The 16837-nt window shown below is 37.3% G+C and overlaps 2 protein-coding genes across 3 annotated transcripts in view; one reads left to right on the top strand and one right to left on the bottom strand.

The window, feature by feature from the left end:
• Positions 1–15375, bottom strand: part of ugp2b (UDP-glucose pyrophosphorylase 2b) — a 38570-nt gene extending 23195 nt beyond the window's left edge. The window contains exons 1-3 of one of the 2 annotated variants that reach the window (XM_086258904.1): positions 15079–15375; positions 10958–11085; positions 8840–8947 (exon numbers count right to left, since the gene is read on the bottom strand). In XM_086258904.1, coding sequence (XP_086115030.1) covers positions 8840–8947; positions 10958–11056 — 207 coding nt within the window. In that variant the 5' untranslated portion in view covers positions 11057–11085; positions 15079–15375. Of the gene's footprint in view, positions 1–8839; positions 8948–10957; positions 11086–14172; positions 14543–15078 lie in introns of those variants that run through there. The other variant, XM_086258903.1, reaches the window with a different exon arrangement.
• The window catches only part of abch1 (ATP-binding cassette, sub-family H, member 1), a 193021-nt gene that overhangs the window by 162543 nt on the left and 13641 nt on the right, over positions 1–16837 (top strand). The window lies entirely within an intron of this gene.

Below are 16837 nucleotides of genomic sequence, written 5' to 3'. Positions count from 1 at the left end.
ATCCAATAATAACCAATAATACTAATCCTCTAAAACCCACCCTCAAATTAACAGAGGAATGATAGGACGGTTGACTTTTGAGAAGATTTCCTAACCTTCCTTCCTAGTTTAATAACAGTTTATGACTGATCTGTAAAACAGCAGTTAATGATTCACAAAACACTAATAAAAATAAAAAAAATAAAAAAAATCACAAGTTACTACTTACAGCGCACTCAAAAAGAGTGGTACAGAAAGTAGAAGGAAGCTATAAATACTAAGTTTTCCAGGGTTTTTTTGTCAAACGCTAATTCGTTTTATTCACACTGAAAATGTCTCATTATTTAAAATGATCATAGTTTGTGTCCACAAGTACAGATTTCAAAGAAATTACAAGGAGAAAGCAGGTGACAGGTGTGAACCTATGACGCACAAGAAAGTCTATAAAGGAAACACTTGGGAAGCTTCAGTAACTAATTCCTTTGTTATACCTGAGTGACTCGCTCTGAAATTCATCAAACTAATTTGGTGGAACAGGACAAGTGACTTTGCACGATTATGTGTGTCAGTCACACACAAGAAATGAGAAATAACTGTAGAAATGAACAGCAACACATTGACAAACTTTACCACAAACTTCACAAACAAAGCCCTATGAGAAACTGACACATGGCTTTCATAGCTGTGACGGACTGCAATGTTAGGAATGCACACATGTACGCTTCATGAGTCTCTTTAGGTATTTAAGCTGTGAGGCAGCTAATTTAAGCAAGCTGGTGTCGATGTGGTATAAATGAAAACAATCTGCACAAAATATTTTAGCTGTCCAAATCTGGCGAGTACGAGGAGTACAAAGATGTGGTAGGAGAGCAGGGTGTGACGCAGAGTGCGGATGTTGTGGTTTTCTGGTAAAGGGTGTAATCATTAGCTATGGTTACGTTCAAGACATATGGCTCTCCATTTTTACAGTTTAAACTAGACCTTCAATTTCTATACAAACTAGTGTTTATTATTAGTTTTGTAAATGGCTTAAGGTAAAAAAAGAAATAAAACAAGTCAAGACACATAATAGGACAAGCACATACTTACATGCAATTCTTCAGATGCTCATTGCTGCATCATAACCACTATTACTGAGAATATTTATTGCTCTTTGCACCCTTGCCTGCACACAACTATGTTTTTATGCCTTAGTGACATTTTAACAGCTAAAGGTACTTTTCACTGTTCCCTTTATTTCCCCAAGGGATTGTCACAGTGGATCTGCATATTTGAGTTGGGAAATTTCATACCGGATGCCCTTCCCGCCTATATATCCTGGCTTGGTGACAGTGTTATCCCAAAAAGTGATGCCCAATGTTTGCATTTACTGTTAACTTCCAGTATCCTTGTTTAATTTGGTAAATACACAGTAGACGACAGGACTTACAAAAAGGTTATAGAATAAAGAAACGAGCAGTTGTGCAAATACGCTTATGGCTAAATTATAAAGCAATCGAACTTTTTTTGCCTAAACACATTTATAGAGCTGCTATGCTATGTTTTGCAATTTTTCCTGCCCTCTTGGCCAGAACCTGGAAATGACCTATAATCTTTTCTGACAGATTATAGGTCAACAAGTCATTTACCAAAGTTCAAATACCAGTAATCCTTTTTTGGCACAACACCCTGCTAGGCCAAATGTGTCGAATTGAGGTGAACACGTTGCTGCTGACATTGATGCTTTTGTAAATGTGCATCTAATCCAATTAATCAATCATTTAAATTTTCTTTTTTCTTCCCGTGTGTTTCACAAGGTCTGCTGTGTTGCCTTAACATGTTTGTGCAATCTCATCTTACAGCTCAACAATTCATTACTGCAGTGTTTTCATTTCTGTTATTAGTCAGACTTTCCACTCCATCAAGAGAGAGAGAGAGAGATTAACTTCCACAGAGTTTCAAAGAGAACGCAGACTGAAAGCCAACTCTCAGACTCATCTGATTCTGCAGATCCATTTGCTCACTGGCTGCACTCAGGTGCTGCTCCTAACTGCTCAACAACAGCTCAACGAAAATGGAGTGTTTAAATTTCAAAGATCCCCCTTTTGAGATTAAACTGAACTTCAATCTTGCACTATTAAGTTAACGCAAAAACATGCAGCACTGGGGAAACTGGAGGGGAGCACTGAAGGCATCCATTGAAGGTCTACAAAGTGGGCTTTTTTTTCGGCGAAAGAGAAACAAACTCTAGACACCCTGACAGTTTCACACTTTGACTATGTAAAGTGACTGATGCACACTAGCGCCATGATGACGTCCTCTGGCTGGTGTGGTTGGTTGGTTTGTTTGGTTTCCTGCTAAGACGACAGTGTAGAGTTAGAGGTGTAAATGTTAACAAAAATGAACAGGTATTTTAAAGTCCCCTGTTAAAACCGTATGTGCTCAATAAAGGGCACTAGGTATAGTTAGATAGAAATTACCCATGTCATTGATCACAGAGTGGTAGAAAAGAGAAGCTGGCCAACTTCATTCATTCATTCATTTATTTGTTCATTTTCAGGCACAACAAATACCTATATTGAACATAAAATGCACAAAACAAAAAACAAAAATTGCCTGAAAAAGGAGTGGGACGAAGAAAACTTATTAAATCCCACCCCTATACTCACTCATCAACAAAAAAAACAAACTTCCCGCAGCTACGCCCATCATTGCATACAGACCCATCAACAGCCCCGGGCACATACAAGCATCTAAGCGGCAGCTCGCAAACAACAATTAGAGCCTTCATAACTGAATACAGAATATATAAATTATAAATTGCATTACCACAGGTAACAGGCAGTAATAACTACAAGTAACAAACACACATACATATACATACATATATATCTACACACACATGTACATATATGTACATACATACGCACACTTTTTTTTTTTTTGGAATCCATACCAGCAATGGTAAGAGAACAGACATTACAGAGCACACTAAAAACCATCATTGAGTATACTGTGACCAGACCAACTGTTTGTAGAGAAATTTAAATCTATGAATATTTTTGCATTGTTTCAATTGTAAACTCAGACTGTTCCAGATTTTCACACCACATACAGACACACAAAAACCTTTACGGGTTGTTCGAGTTCTGGGTAATTTGAATTCTCCAAAGCCTCTCACATTATAAACCTTTTCTCGAATTTCAAATCTAGTTTGTAAATTTGCCGGTAAAAGTTTAGTAAAAGCTTTATACAAAATTATGGATGTATTGTAATTAACCAGATCCTGGAATTTAAGTAACTTTGCCTGAAGAAAGAATTTGTGAGTATGATCTAGATAACCAGCCTTGTGAATAATACGCAGTGCTCGTTTCTGTACTGTGACTAATGGATTAGTTGTATTTTTATATGTGTTTCCCCACACTTCCACACAATATGTAAGATATGGAAGAACCAGGGTACAGTACAGAGTACGAAGTGCATCTTTATCAAGGTATGGTTTCACTTTGTTCAAAACTGCGAGGCTTCTGGAAATTTTGGTTTTTATGTGTCTGACGTGGGGTTTCCATGAAATTTTATTATCAATTACGACTCCCAAAAATTTGTTTTCACTCACATTATCAATTGGTACACCTTCAATGATAATTGGTAATTCTATATTATATTTTAAATTACCAAAAAACATTGCTTTAGTTTTATTTATATTTAATGATAATTTATTTATGTCCATCCATTTTTTTATTAATTTTAGCTCCCTGTTTACGGTCATTACAAGATCAGTATAATCATCGCTACTGAAAAATATGTTGGTGTCATCTGCGAACAGTATGAGTTTAAGTACTTGAGAAACATCAAAAATATCATTTATGTATACATTGAAAAGTTTTGGTCCCAACACTGACCCTTGGGGAACACCACATGTAATACCAAGTTTCTCTGAATGGTAATGCCCTATGCTAACATATTGTTCCCGACCCGTTAGGTAACTTTTTAACCAGTTACCAGCTTTCCCTCGAATACCATATCTTTCCAATTTATCCAATAATATTGAGTGATTGATTGTGTCAAAGGCCTTTTTGAGATCAACAAAAATACCAACTGCATATTTATTTTTATCCAGTGTATCAGTAATTTCTTCTACTGCCTCAATTATCGCCATTGAAGTGGTTCTTTGCGTTCTGAAACCATACTGACCAACATTTATTATTTGATGTTTTTCAAGGAATTTTTCTAATCTTGAATTAAAAAGTTTTTCTAGAATTTTTGAGAATTGAGGCAGTAGAGAAATAGGCCTATAATTGGTAAAACTGTGTTTGTCATTACTTTTATATAGTGGTATTACTTTCGCAATTTTCATTTTTTTTTGGAAAACAACCGGACTGAAATGATAAATTACAGATATATGTTAAGGGACTAGCAATATTCAGAATAACCTGTTTAACTACAGACATATTTATGTCATGATAATCCATTGAAGACTTACTTTTACATTTTAATGTGATATTTATTACTTCTTGCTCATTTGTAGCTGAGAGGAACAGTGAAAAGGGATTTGATTTTATATTACTGATATTTTCATTTTTATGACACGGGATGTCTGCTGCTAGTTCAGGGCCAACATTTATGAAGAATTTATTGAACCCATTGACAATATTACTCATGTTGTGATTTTCACCATTTGCATCAGTAAAATATTCAGGATATGATGTTCCAGAAGATCCTTGTTTAATTAAGTTGTTTAACACATCTCAAGTTCCTTTTATATTGTTTTTATTTTCATATAATCTTCTTCTATAATAAAGTTGTTTGCTCGTTCTTATAATATCAGTCAATTTATTTCTATATGCTTTATATCTTTGTTCCACCTCTTTTGTTTTTACTTTGATGAACTGTTTATACAGATTGTTTTTCTTTTTGCAAGCATTAAGAATTCCTTTTGTGAGCCAAGGACTTTTTATCTTTTTTTTCTTTGTCATATGTTCGTTTACAGGACAATGTTTATTGTACCACATAGTAAAAATATCTAGGAAATTATCATAAGCCTTGTCCACATCTGACTCTTCATACACCGAACTCCAATCTTGTTGTGCTAAATCGAAATTGAAGGCATGAATTGCTTCTTCATTTATTGTTCGCTTTGCTATCATGATCTTGGTATCTATTTTTTTTAAATCACAGTCACACAAAGTAAAAACTGGTAAGTGGTCAGTTATATCACAGACAAGCAGGCCACTATTAATTTGTAGTTTTATCCACAGTTGCTTAAGAAGACAGTACAAAGAGGCTGACTACTGCAATCCACGAGGGGGCCTTCAGGATACAAACAAACAGCTCAGAAATGTGGGTGTTATCTAGGGCTGGGCGATATGACCCAAAATTCATATCTCGATATTTTTTAGCTGGATGGCGATATAAGATATATATCTCGATGTATTTTTTTAAAGCCATAAAGTAAGAACAAAAAGAGAGTTCTTAGTCAAAGCTGTGTCCCAGATGTCACACAGGCACTTTTATTAACATAGAGCAGATGTACATAAAATTTACTCAAAAATAAATTATGAGCATTTATTAAATAATAATGCTCCATAAATAAAAGAAAACAATGTTGTTTTTGTGCATAACAAAAAGCTCACAATTGTGCAATCAAAATGTAAACTAAAAGACGCTGAGCGTAATAACAAAGACAGATTTCACAGCTGCTCTGTTCCCAACTTGTACTGCGTGACTGACAGCCTGGAGTTTGAAATCCGCTTCGCAACCGCGTCTCTTAACAGGTGCCATTTATAGTCCTTATACACAGTAGGGTAATATTACGTTGAAGCACAGTACGTATCACTCCGCGAGGCTCAGCCGTAATGCTCCGACAATCCATCAAGCGGTGCAGCTCCGTAGCTTACTAAAGTCGTACTAAAACATTTTTTGACAGATTGCTGAGCGCCGTGTTCCACATAAAATCGGTTCGCGGCCATCAAGCACAACCAGAATTCATACATAAGGCGCGCTGTCAACTTTTGAGAAAATGAAAGGATTTTAGTCCGTGCAGCCCCTCTGGGCTGCATGGCGTTAGCGTGGTTAGCTCGTTAGCGTGGTTAGCTAGCTAACACGTTGACGCCGTCCAGCCCCACGCACGGGGCGATGCGCAGTAACTCGTTAACGGAGATTTGCCGTGTCCATCTTGTCGCTTCCTGCAGGTGAAGCGATGGGGGACGAGGAGTTGTGTTCAGTGAAGGAGAGGCGAGGCCGAGTAACATTGCGTAAAGACGAAAGTGGACGAAAGAGAGGCAAACCTGCGGCTCCACAAGTATAATTATAACGTAACATAGACTATATCGATATAAAGGATATTGTCACATCTTATATCTCGTATAAAAATATATCGATATTTTTTAAAAACTCGATATATCGCCCAGCTCTAGTGTTATCCCTGTAAAGTCTACAATGGTCCATTACCATTTCTTTAGAATCATTCTAATAAGATAACCCTGTGTCTAAAAATGTTAACAGTCACCAAGATTACATTATAATGGATCTTACTGTAATGGCTTTACTGTAATGGAATAAAGTAAAGCCAGGAGTACTGCACTGGTGTTCGTTTGCAGAAAGAAGGATTACAAACAGACAAGCAAACTATGGAGGTGCACTTATAGATTGTATAAAACATGGACGTAGACACCACACTGGCACACACTGGGATGCTATAGCTCTGCTTTCTCACAACCACTACAATCAAGCAGATGCAGGATTAGATCATGATGCTAAAAAACACCCGATCACAAGTAGGCCCCAACATCCTATATGATGGACAATAAGAAAATCACAAGAATCAATGTAACCAGTGCCGAGTCAGTCATATTTGGACCTGGAATAGTGAAGTCATCTTGGAAGTATCATTACCAAGCACAGTGGTCCAGATTTAGATGTCAAAGCATGGAATCAAGAGAAGAACAGTCTTTCTACAGCTCATGAACTGCTGGAGGTCCCGAGTGCCGTTACAAAGAAGAAAAATCTGACTTTTCAGTTTCAACAGTAAGGCTTTGCCTTCATTTGCGGATGACACATAGAAGAGAACAAAGACTGTCCTTAAAGTGTAGAAAGACGAGACCCCACTAAGAAAATGTGTGGTACTTGGAGCTAGCTAGAGATAAAGGCCCATTAAGGGTTAGTGAAAGGAAAAATGATTCAGGTTTCCACCATGTTAGTTTTTTGAACACAAAGTCACTACGCTTCTTAAGACAAGAGGGGGAACAACAAATCTGGAACAACAAACCAACCAACCACACACACACACACACACACACACAAAAACAAAAAAAAACACAGTGTTCCCCGGTGCTAGCTGACAACACCTAAGCACTTTCTATGCAGCAGCCTGCAAGCGTACAGAGTTTAGCAAGAAAAGGAAACCTATTCTGTGTAATCGTGTAATCTGAAACCACCCACTTTGAATTTTGGTCACTCAATCATCCAAAAAAAAATGCACTCTGTTTACAGACTTGGATTATTCTATACATTAATTTTGTGTTTTGTTTGTGGTGTTCATTTCATTGTTGAGTAAATATGTTTGTAAAATGATGTGATATTCCATAAATCATTCCTTATACTTCTATATGTTGTCAGTTTAAACAATGGCAGTAAGAAACAGTTTTAAATAGCTCTGAATAACATTATTATCATTTTGACCTTGAGTCCAATCTATCTGACCTTGAATGTGTGCGTGTGGTCAAATGTGACATGACATTTCCAATCCTTATATAGAACTTTCTATATGTTGACGATACACGCCGCATCTGTAAGGATCACAGGTTTTAAGTCACAAGGTTTACTGTCAACTTTATGCAAATTAATCATTATGTGGACCTTGAACACATTAGTGGATGCAAGTCAAATTTGAATGGATTGTTAAGATGCTTCCACTCTACGCCCCTACAAGGTTCTATCGAAATTCACTCAAAACCTTTCGAGCCATCCTGTTTAAAGACAGAGTGACACACATGCAAAAGTTACCAAAAACATGACCTCCTTGGTGGAGGTGAAAATAATAGCTGATGACAACCACACATCTTTTTTCTCTCTCTTTGTTGACTCTAACAAAGGTTTTCATTGGTGCAGGAACTCCTTAGGTCATTGTAAATCCTGAGGCAAGCTGAATTTATAGTTTGTCCAGAGTGTAAAAGTAATTTTCTAAGCGGAGCATTTTTAGGCAAACAAACTAATACAATCGTCTATTCTTGCCATTGTTATAAAGAGCTCCAAAGCAAGCTCATCCAACAGCTCTGAAGCTGCTGAGTAATGTTAGTCACACATCAGACTTGCACAGTGCAGACAGATTCTTGAAGCACTAAAACTAACTTTATTACCGACTGCGTTAGGCGTTGTTAGGAAAACGCCGCTGTGCAGAAATATAAATGCAGGTTCCTCGCTAGGTTTAACGACACCAACGCGCTGGTATTAAAACTTGCAAAACACCAACTGTCTAACTGGTTTTTTTCCCACAATCACAGTGAATGACGAATATCTGGGATTGAAATGAGTGATGCTTTCACAAGTTGAAAAGAAGAACTTATCACTGCAATCTTTTGGTATCACTTAATCTCACAACTGGTGAATGCATCACCAAAATCATATTTCATCATTTCACTTGTACTTTCAGTGGTAAGGGTAAAATCAAATCGAATCCGACAACCCACCGATTAGAAGTTATTTTATTCTGTATTCAATATCAGCTACTTTTTTAATATATGACATATCTACCATTGCTATGGGGTCGAATGCCCCCTTCTGCAAGGAAAATAGATGCTTTAATATTTTAAACAAAGACAAATCCAGAGTCAACACAGACAAACATACAATTAACCGCTAAAAACAAAAAAAGAAGGCTTACAGAGTCTTCTGGAGGTCGCTGTATCTTGATCCACTCCACTGATGGTCCCTTCACCTGCAGAAATCTATGGAAGAGATTCTTGAAGCCCTCAAAGTCTTTCTTGGATACCTGAAAAACAAAGATGTTATCTTAAACTAAGGCTGAGGTTTGCAAAGTCAATATGAAGTGGTCTCTAGAAAGACATGAAAATGTTGAAAATCACTTCTGAAATGGCCTCAGTTATTTCAGAGTATTATCGCCTTGAGGGCAGAAGAGAAGCTGCACGCCTTGGAAAAATGGTTTGACTAAAACCACTATACTTAATTTTACAGGCATTTTACGGTTTATTTAAGTGGGGCTGGTGTCTTGAATTTAAAAACTTCCATTCATCAAATTCATACTGGAAAGCTTTAAATTTAAAAGATGAGTTTGAGGATTCGTGATACAATATTGTAGACATCTGTATTGCAATTTCAGTCTCAGTTTCATGGATTGTTACACACATTGAGCAGTGTGCTTCAAAGGCCCCATACCTCTCATATAAAAAGGATCATTATTGTTCTATGCAAATTTATGGGTGTGAACTTCATTTAAAAACTGTTTATTTCTTTCCTGTGGGTGATTTAGCATATTCTTTAAGTTCAACAGTATAGTGCAAAACTGCAGCAAAGGACCTTTTTATATTTCCACATTTGAAGCCTTAATCTGTATTTGTTTTAAACATATAGTTATTATATTTTTAACACAGACAAACAAAATAGCCAAGGTCCCGAAAAATATTTAAACACCCTTTTTTGTCCCGAATACACATTAATTGTTTTACTTGAAGGTTTGATACAATTTGTCTGGTCCACTGTGACTATATGAAATTTGTTTTGAACTTCTCTTCAGAAACCATTTTATACACGACTTTAACAGATGTGCACACAAACAGATGAAACAGCATCTGGACATCAAATACAAGAATGATGTATTCATACATTCTAAACTTCACCAGCCAGTGGGAATAATAATAAAGTATATCTTATTTTAAAAAGTGAAATCTACAGTATAATTACTTCATGTCAGCCACACATAGCTGGTTGGATTTATTGAAATTAAATTGAAATTTTCGTTTGCTTTTACACAAAATATTTGGATTTGTACAGTCCAGACTTTGTCACATGCCATGTAGCTTTGTGCTTTTTCATCTTTTAATTTAAAAAAAAAAAAAGAAAAAGAAAAGGAAAAGTCCCATTTATGGGTGATGAAAAAAAGTCAAACACCCAATGTGGAGCAAATAACAGTTTAGGTGGCCGTCACTGGCCGTAACTTTGTAATTTCAACGTGTTGTCGCCTCTTGGCCAGGACTCCCTTGCAAAAGAGGTTTTTAATCTCAATGGGACTTTTCCTGGTTAAATAAAGGTTAATAATAATAAAACTGTCTCGACTTTCACACTGGTATCCAATTACACTGGAGACCTTCAAAGTTCAATGAGTAACCCATTGTGTGTATGCGTGCACATGGCGTTTTACACGTATAAGTTACAGCAAGTACAAAAGCGATTCCTGTTAATATATTTGAAAGTGTGTGGGAATTACTGCTCACACCTGCATGTGACAGACTTCTCACCTCTTTACTCTGAGTGTTTTATTCTCTGATTGCTTGCAGTTAAACAAGGTTTGGTTAATGCCTGAAAGAGTTTACTGCTAAACACTGCACTATTTATTTCCAGTTTTGTCCCAAGCTTTATGCTAGTTTAAAGCCAAAGAAATCTCACAGAGGAAAGACGAGTCTGTAGAGTGTTAATGTTGCCATTTTAATTTGGATTTTAGTCTTACGTTGGTGCTGTGGGCTGAAAAGAGCTCACTCAGGTTCATTTAGGGCTAATGAGAAAATCTGCCTAGTCTCTTAGGGCCTGCACCCCTCTGCTGACGTATCATGTCTGAATAAAACCAGACAAAAATGGGCGAATGTTGCTTAAGAAGTTTGGCTGCTAAAATGTTATGAGATATGTAGGTGGAACCCTTTTTGGCAGTGTGCTCCAGTATGTGTCACTTTTTGTGTTTTCCCAGCATTGTGACCCCACCACCCTCTGAATCACAACCAGATGGTCAGAGAGGAAGGGAGAAAGACAGCAAAGCAGACAGTTTGTGTACCTCTCGCTCAGCCCCTGTGGTGGTGTCCAGCAGCTTCTCCAGCTCATCGTGCATGGAGCTCTCCAGTTGCTGCCGCATCGTTTCCTGGAACTGAGCCATCCCTCCGTTAGCCACACCTTTACTCAGACCTAAACACGAAAGACGGTGAGATACGGAGTGAGACGGGAGACAGTTTTAACGTGTTTGATTCGTATCATATGCTCAATCCTCAGAGTGAAACATTTCTCGATTTTTTGCTGATTTTATTCATTGTTTATTTTTGTGTGTGATAAAATTATGTCTGATTACGCAACATAGAAACATAAATTCCTGTAAGGTTTTTCCTGGCTCAAAAACTTTAACCCACTTAAAAAAAAAAAAAAAAAAAAAAAAGGCTGAATATATTATTTCAGTTCTTACCTCTTTTGTAGCCAGTTAAAAACCCCACCTTAATGTGCAGAAAAGATAAGTCCATCTAAAGCGTAACTGGCCAATCAAATCAAGAGGTTGAATGCCCTTCGCCCCTGATTCTGTTTATAGTGTTTAATGGACAGAATTTCTACATGTAGCCAGACGGCTTCCTTTTTGGTAGTAGCTACAGTATGAAGATGTAAGCATGCAAGCACTGCATAGCACCCACAGACCACCAATGGGTGCTTGAGAAGCCCATATTAAGGATATCGCCTCTCTCTGACATCATACAGATCCAACAGTAAAAGAAAAAAATAGTCTGAAGCGTTAAAGCACTTTTAACTTTTAGCTTTTAACATACTTGCACATAAACTCAGGTTTGTAAAGTTACATCTGAACAAATCACAAGACTTCTGGAATGATGTCCTTTCAGAGGATGATGCCAAAGTGGAAACGTCTGGACATAATGCGCAGCCCCACTTTTGCTAAAATGCTCAACTTGCCTCCATATAAACACCTCATACCAACTGCGAAGCACAGGGGGTGATGAATTGGGCTTGTTTCGCACCAAGAACCTCTATAGCACATGGACACCTTGTGTTCCTTGAATCGTCAATGAATACAACCAGACTGAAATGCTGTTGTTTTTTTTTTGCTTTGTTTTTTACTTGCAGTCATTTTAGACCAAACGATTTTATCCTCAGTTTAATCAACAGCAGCCCTGATCTCAATGGAAACACCTGAGTGACTGATGTACAAAGAAGTAAACACAGGCTCTTGTACCATTATTGTAGCATGGGCACAGTCTTTGAGTCAACAGCCATCTGCGCCGTATGATAAAAGCAATGACATTTAAGAGGAGGGCTGTCATGCTTCTAGTTAGACTTGACGTAAAAGGGTTGAGGTATACTTAAAGAGTCACTGTAGCACCCGTTATTCCAAGCAGCGACACCCTCGTGATTATGTTAGCTTGTGTCTAGCAATCTGTTCCATAGATAAGTAAACAATACTAAAAAACTAAACCTTGGACTGTGAGAGGTATTTGAGAGTCTCAAGCAGAGTTTTAATGTAACTTCCTTGCATCACAGGAAAAAAAAATGACAGCTAGGTAATTACATCTAAAGTTACAGCAGATCACTGTAATTCAGAAAAGGAAAATATAGCTTTAAGATAGTTATGAAAACAGTTTTTTTAACAGTAACATGCCCAACACAGGTTCTATGCTGTTGGTATTTTAAATCAACTTAATCTATGGCTAATTTATCTCTAAAATGGCAGTTTATGTTGTTTTTGTTAAGAAATGATTATCAAATATCAGTCCATCTGTTAACATCGAGCACAAGGTAAACAATAGCTCTGCATGTGCCAATAAAACCAAACACTGACCAGTTAAAAAGCTTTGATTAAATACAAAGAGACAAGGCAATTATACCTGCTAGCACAGCAATTTTCACCCTAATTGTTGTTATGGTCCATTAGTAAAAGCAGTTAAACATGTTCACTGCTTGTTAAGCAAAATGTGACACACATTGTCAAAAAAGGTAAATATGACAATAGAAACTCACTTTTCCACAAACCAAAAGCAAGAATAAAGATCTGAAGTTATTAAAAAAACCTACATGAACTGTAGCTGAAATATAATGAATGGCAATGACAAAAATAATAATATTCACCGAGAACGCCTTGATAGTACCATTTATTGTTATTACTTAAAAAATGAAAAGCATATGAGTATATAAAGACGTTAGAAATCATTAACCTGCTGTGAGATATAGCTTATTAATTCCTGATATCCTGCCTTTCAGACTTTTTATTGCCAATTTCCCAAGTAGCGCTGCAACTAACCTTAAGTGACCTTACAACACAACAATCAACTGCTCCTGGCACAGAGACAACAGGAAACTGAACTTTGAAGCCAAATGGCAAATACCACGACATACTGTAATAGCAGACAGTAGCAAAGGGAAACAGTTTAACACCATTTAAAGATTTACGAAATCAGGTGTCAGTGTTACTGTGGACAAAATTACTCTCACTTTTCATGGGAAGTATTGCAGCATTAACCAACCAGTTAATTATAGCATTTTAGAAGCAGAAACTTGTGTAAACTATCACAATGAGGTGTTTGAGTCACCACATGTCAGCAGAACAATGATACCAATGATGAAAAAAAAAATCCCAACTGTGTTTATAACTGCTATAAAGCAGTTCAAGGTTGTGTGTTCATGTTAAGGAGGAATTGAATGAAACCAGTGAGTAAACTAGAAAACCGTGAGCAGACTGTCTCCCAAGAAGACCTTGCTTACAGACAGATTACTGGTAATCTACTAAAGATTATGTAAAGAAGACTCGTAAGGCCTCATTTTTCACATGAAGGCATCAGTTAACAATTACTCACAGTTATTAATGCATTCGTTTATTGACTTAAACATACATTTATCACACTATTGCTTATTTTATCACAGTGGGGCTACTCTACTATAGTAGTGAAGATTATTTAATATGATTACTAAAAGGTTTAGGAATAATAGTAGATTTATGAAATTTAAAAAAAAAAAAAACTTTTCTTATTGGTCAAATGAATGATGGTAAACTCAACTAAACCTGTAACAGTCTGGCAAAGAGTGGATTTTTATTTATTTTTTTAATAATCAGTGATTAAAATTAAAATGTGATAAATCACACTTTCTCATATGTTAAAGTTGATGTAAATAATGTTCTGAAATGAACAGGAAAAAACACATAGATCGTTAAAAAAAATAAACATAATCCTTTAAGCCTCCCTCTCCTAGAGTCACAATTTTAGTAAAATAGAGATCACTTACCTTCGACATAAAGTGCCATGGTTAAGCTGCCAAGTAGTGTTTAAAATAATAGTGGACACGCTTTAAGTTTTGTATCCCAGAAAAAACAAGATGTCATTGAGCAAACATCCGGTGAATGGATTTAAAAATATATATAATAATAATATTAAAAGTTTCCTTGAGGTATCCTTAAATCATCCGACTGGTCATTCTTTCATTGGTGCCCAAGCCTTTTAAATCGATCCAGCGTTGAAGCTTTAAAGGATAAGACGCTGTGCCTGCGAGTAAAACAAGGACACATTCATCCGACCACACTTATCTCTCTGGACACCAGCCAAGTGGTCCTCCCTTCAACGTGAAGTTGGATCCGATGTACCCAGCTCTTTTACTGCTCGTACCGCCCGTATTTCTCCCCCTGCCCCAACCCTGCAACCACGTCACAAATCCTTACTGTGTCTCACAACCTCTGGACACTTCTTTCCCCCAGCGCCTCCCCCCCTCCCCCTCGAGTGCTTTCATTTTTATCACCTTATGGCTGCCACAGGGATTTTTAAAGTCAACTAACACACACGCCGTCAATAATTAACCGGCGAGATGTGCAAAGACACACCCGGGCACACAGGTACAGTCACGCTGTCTGTATGACCTGCTGCCTGCGGAAATGAATTAGTGACTGAGTGATGTACAGACAGAGATGAACGCTATGCCCTCCACAAACAAGCCACACGCAAGGAGACAACTATAATCAACAACGGTGCCGTGAACGTAACACTGGAGGAGGAAGAGGAACGACCTTTCTCAGCTGAAAAATGTCAAAAAGAAAACCCGGACATAGCGCCTCAACACCAGCCGCGTGTGGAGTCCTACCGATGGCTAATGTAGAGAGGGAAACACGTCATACACACACATTTGAAGCCATTTTCTTACTGTAGAATACTGGCGGAAGAAAAGTCGATGGGGTCGGCCTGGTCCTGCAGGTCTGGAGGACCACAGAGATCCAGCAGAGGAGACAGCGGGGTACACAAAAATATGTATGTGTTTTATTTACACCTTAATTCAAGCCGCTTCTGCTGCCCTTCGACATCGCTGAATGGGTGTTAAAAAAAAGCACAGGACGTACAAAAAAGGTGCAGAAGTTAAAAAGGTGATCGGATAGTTTTTGAAGATATTTTACACTCCAGTGCCATTCTAGGCAACGACGAATCGGAACGCCGAGGGAGGATGGGAGCCAATGACAAATGCTGTTTTTGTGTGCGTGGTTTTAACAGCCAATAGGATTCTGCTACGTGCGATGTTGGTTTCTGGCAATGTCTGATTGAAGATAGCTCAAAATTAGGGCTGTTCGATATAACGATATAAAAACGTCTATCGTTTAATTTTGCGCTATCGTTTATTTCGTGGTGTCGCAAAATAAACTGTTTACGGCAATATTTTTTCATCGTTTTGATGGTCACTGTAGTGGCTATATTAATTTATTAAAGTTCTCTCTTTCTCTTATATTTAATATAACCACAGTACGGACGGACAAGCGCCTGTATTTATGTGTTGACGTTAGCAACAACGACGGTAAAACCATCGCGTCACGTAAACCTTTCACAATAAAGCTCAATATCCCGTTGAGACTTTTCAAAATAAACTAAATCACGTGAAAGAGTATGCAGAGTATTTTCGGATGAGAAGCAAAAAAAAAGAGCCGCCAGGTGCTAAAAAGTAAACCTTAGACTCAAACGTTAGAACAGGCTTTTCCTCGCAGCACGCTGTGTAATAAATACAAAATATTGAAATAAGTGATATCAAGAAAAAGAAGTAACGTGTTCACATTGACATGTGTGACATCTATGAAACACCTGCGAATGATTTTTTTTTCATGTAAATTTAATGTAAAGATTAAAACGAGTACTTTAACTGGGATTTCCAAAATGAAACTGTTGATATGGGAGTGGTGACTGTTTTGGTAGATTTGCCCCATTTAACGCTTATCCTCAGTGAACCAGCTGTGAATTTATTAATTGCAGATGTTACATAACTCTTCATACTGTAACTGAGTAAAAAATAAAACAGGAAATGCTGCCCCTGCCTGGTGAAACTGTGTCATTTCACTGTAAGTGAATCACTACTTTACTTACTGTCCCCCCCAAGTACCTGCTTTACCTGGGCTGCACACTGCAAGCAACAAGGTATAATCTCTGTAATAGAATAATGGTTGCATAAAGCCACATATCAAGTCTTAATAAGTTAACTTTATATTTTATCAGGACCCCATCTGTCCTGACTCCATCACAATCAGGTTGTGCCTATAGGAAATCAGAAAACTACTGAAGTCCAAACAGAGCTTTCAAAAACACCTCAAATTACTCACTATGCAAAATAGCACATAATAAAAATATGCATGCATAACTAATGTTAGTACACCATTTAAATGTTGCAATAGGACCCAATTTTAGTTACTTTATATACATACATAATATGTTAAATATACTACACAACTACAGATCACAAACTAATCGAGCATTTGCATCAAATTATCCTTAAACAGAATTGACTCATTGAGGCCCATCTGGTAACCTAGGGGATTCAAACAGCCTATTGGGAGTGCTTTAAAAGGCTGTGTGTCTCTCACACACTCACACGTTTAGTGGCTGAGGTTTACCAACTCAAGGCTTGTATTGCCAAAACCTGGAAAAAA

This window comes from Aulonocara sp. 'chitande type north' Nkhata Bay, linkage group LG13 (assembly GCF_057382095.1).
Source record: "Aulonocara sp. 'chitande type north' Nkhata Bay isolate Kocher_YH1m ecotype deep benthic linkage group LG13, A_spYH_male_GT1.1, whole genome shotgun sequence".
In the NCBI taxonomy this organism is placed as follows: domain Eukaryota; kingdom Metazoa; phylum Chordata; class Actinopteri; order Cichliformes; family Cichlidae; genus Aulonocara; species Aulonocara sp. 'chitande type north' Nkhata Bay.
This window is presented reverse-complemented; position numbering and strand designations above follow the sequence as displayed.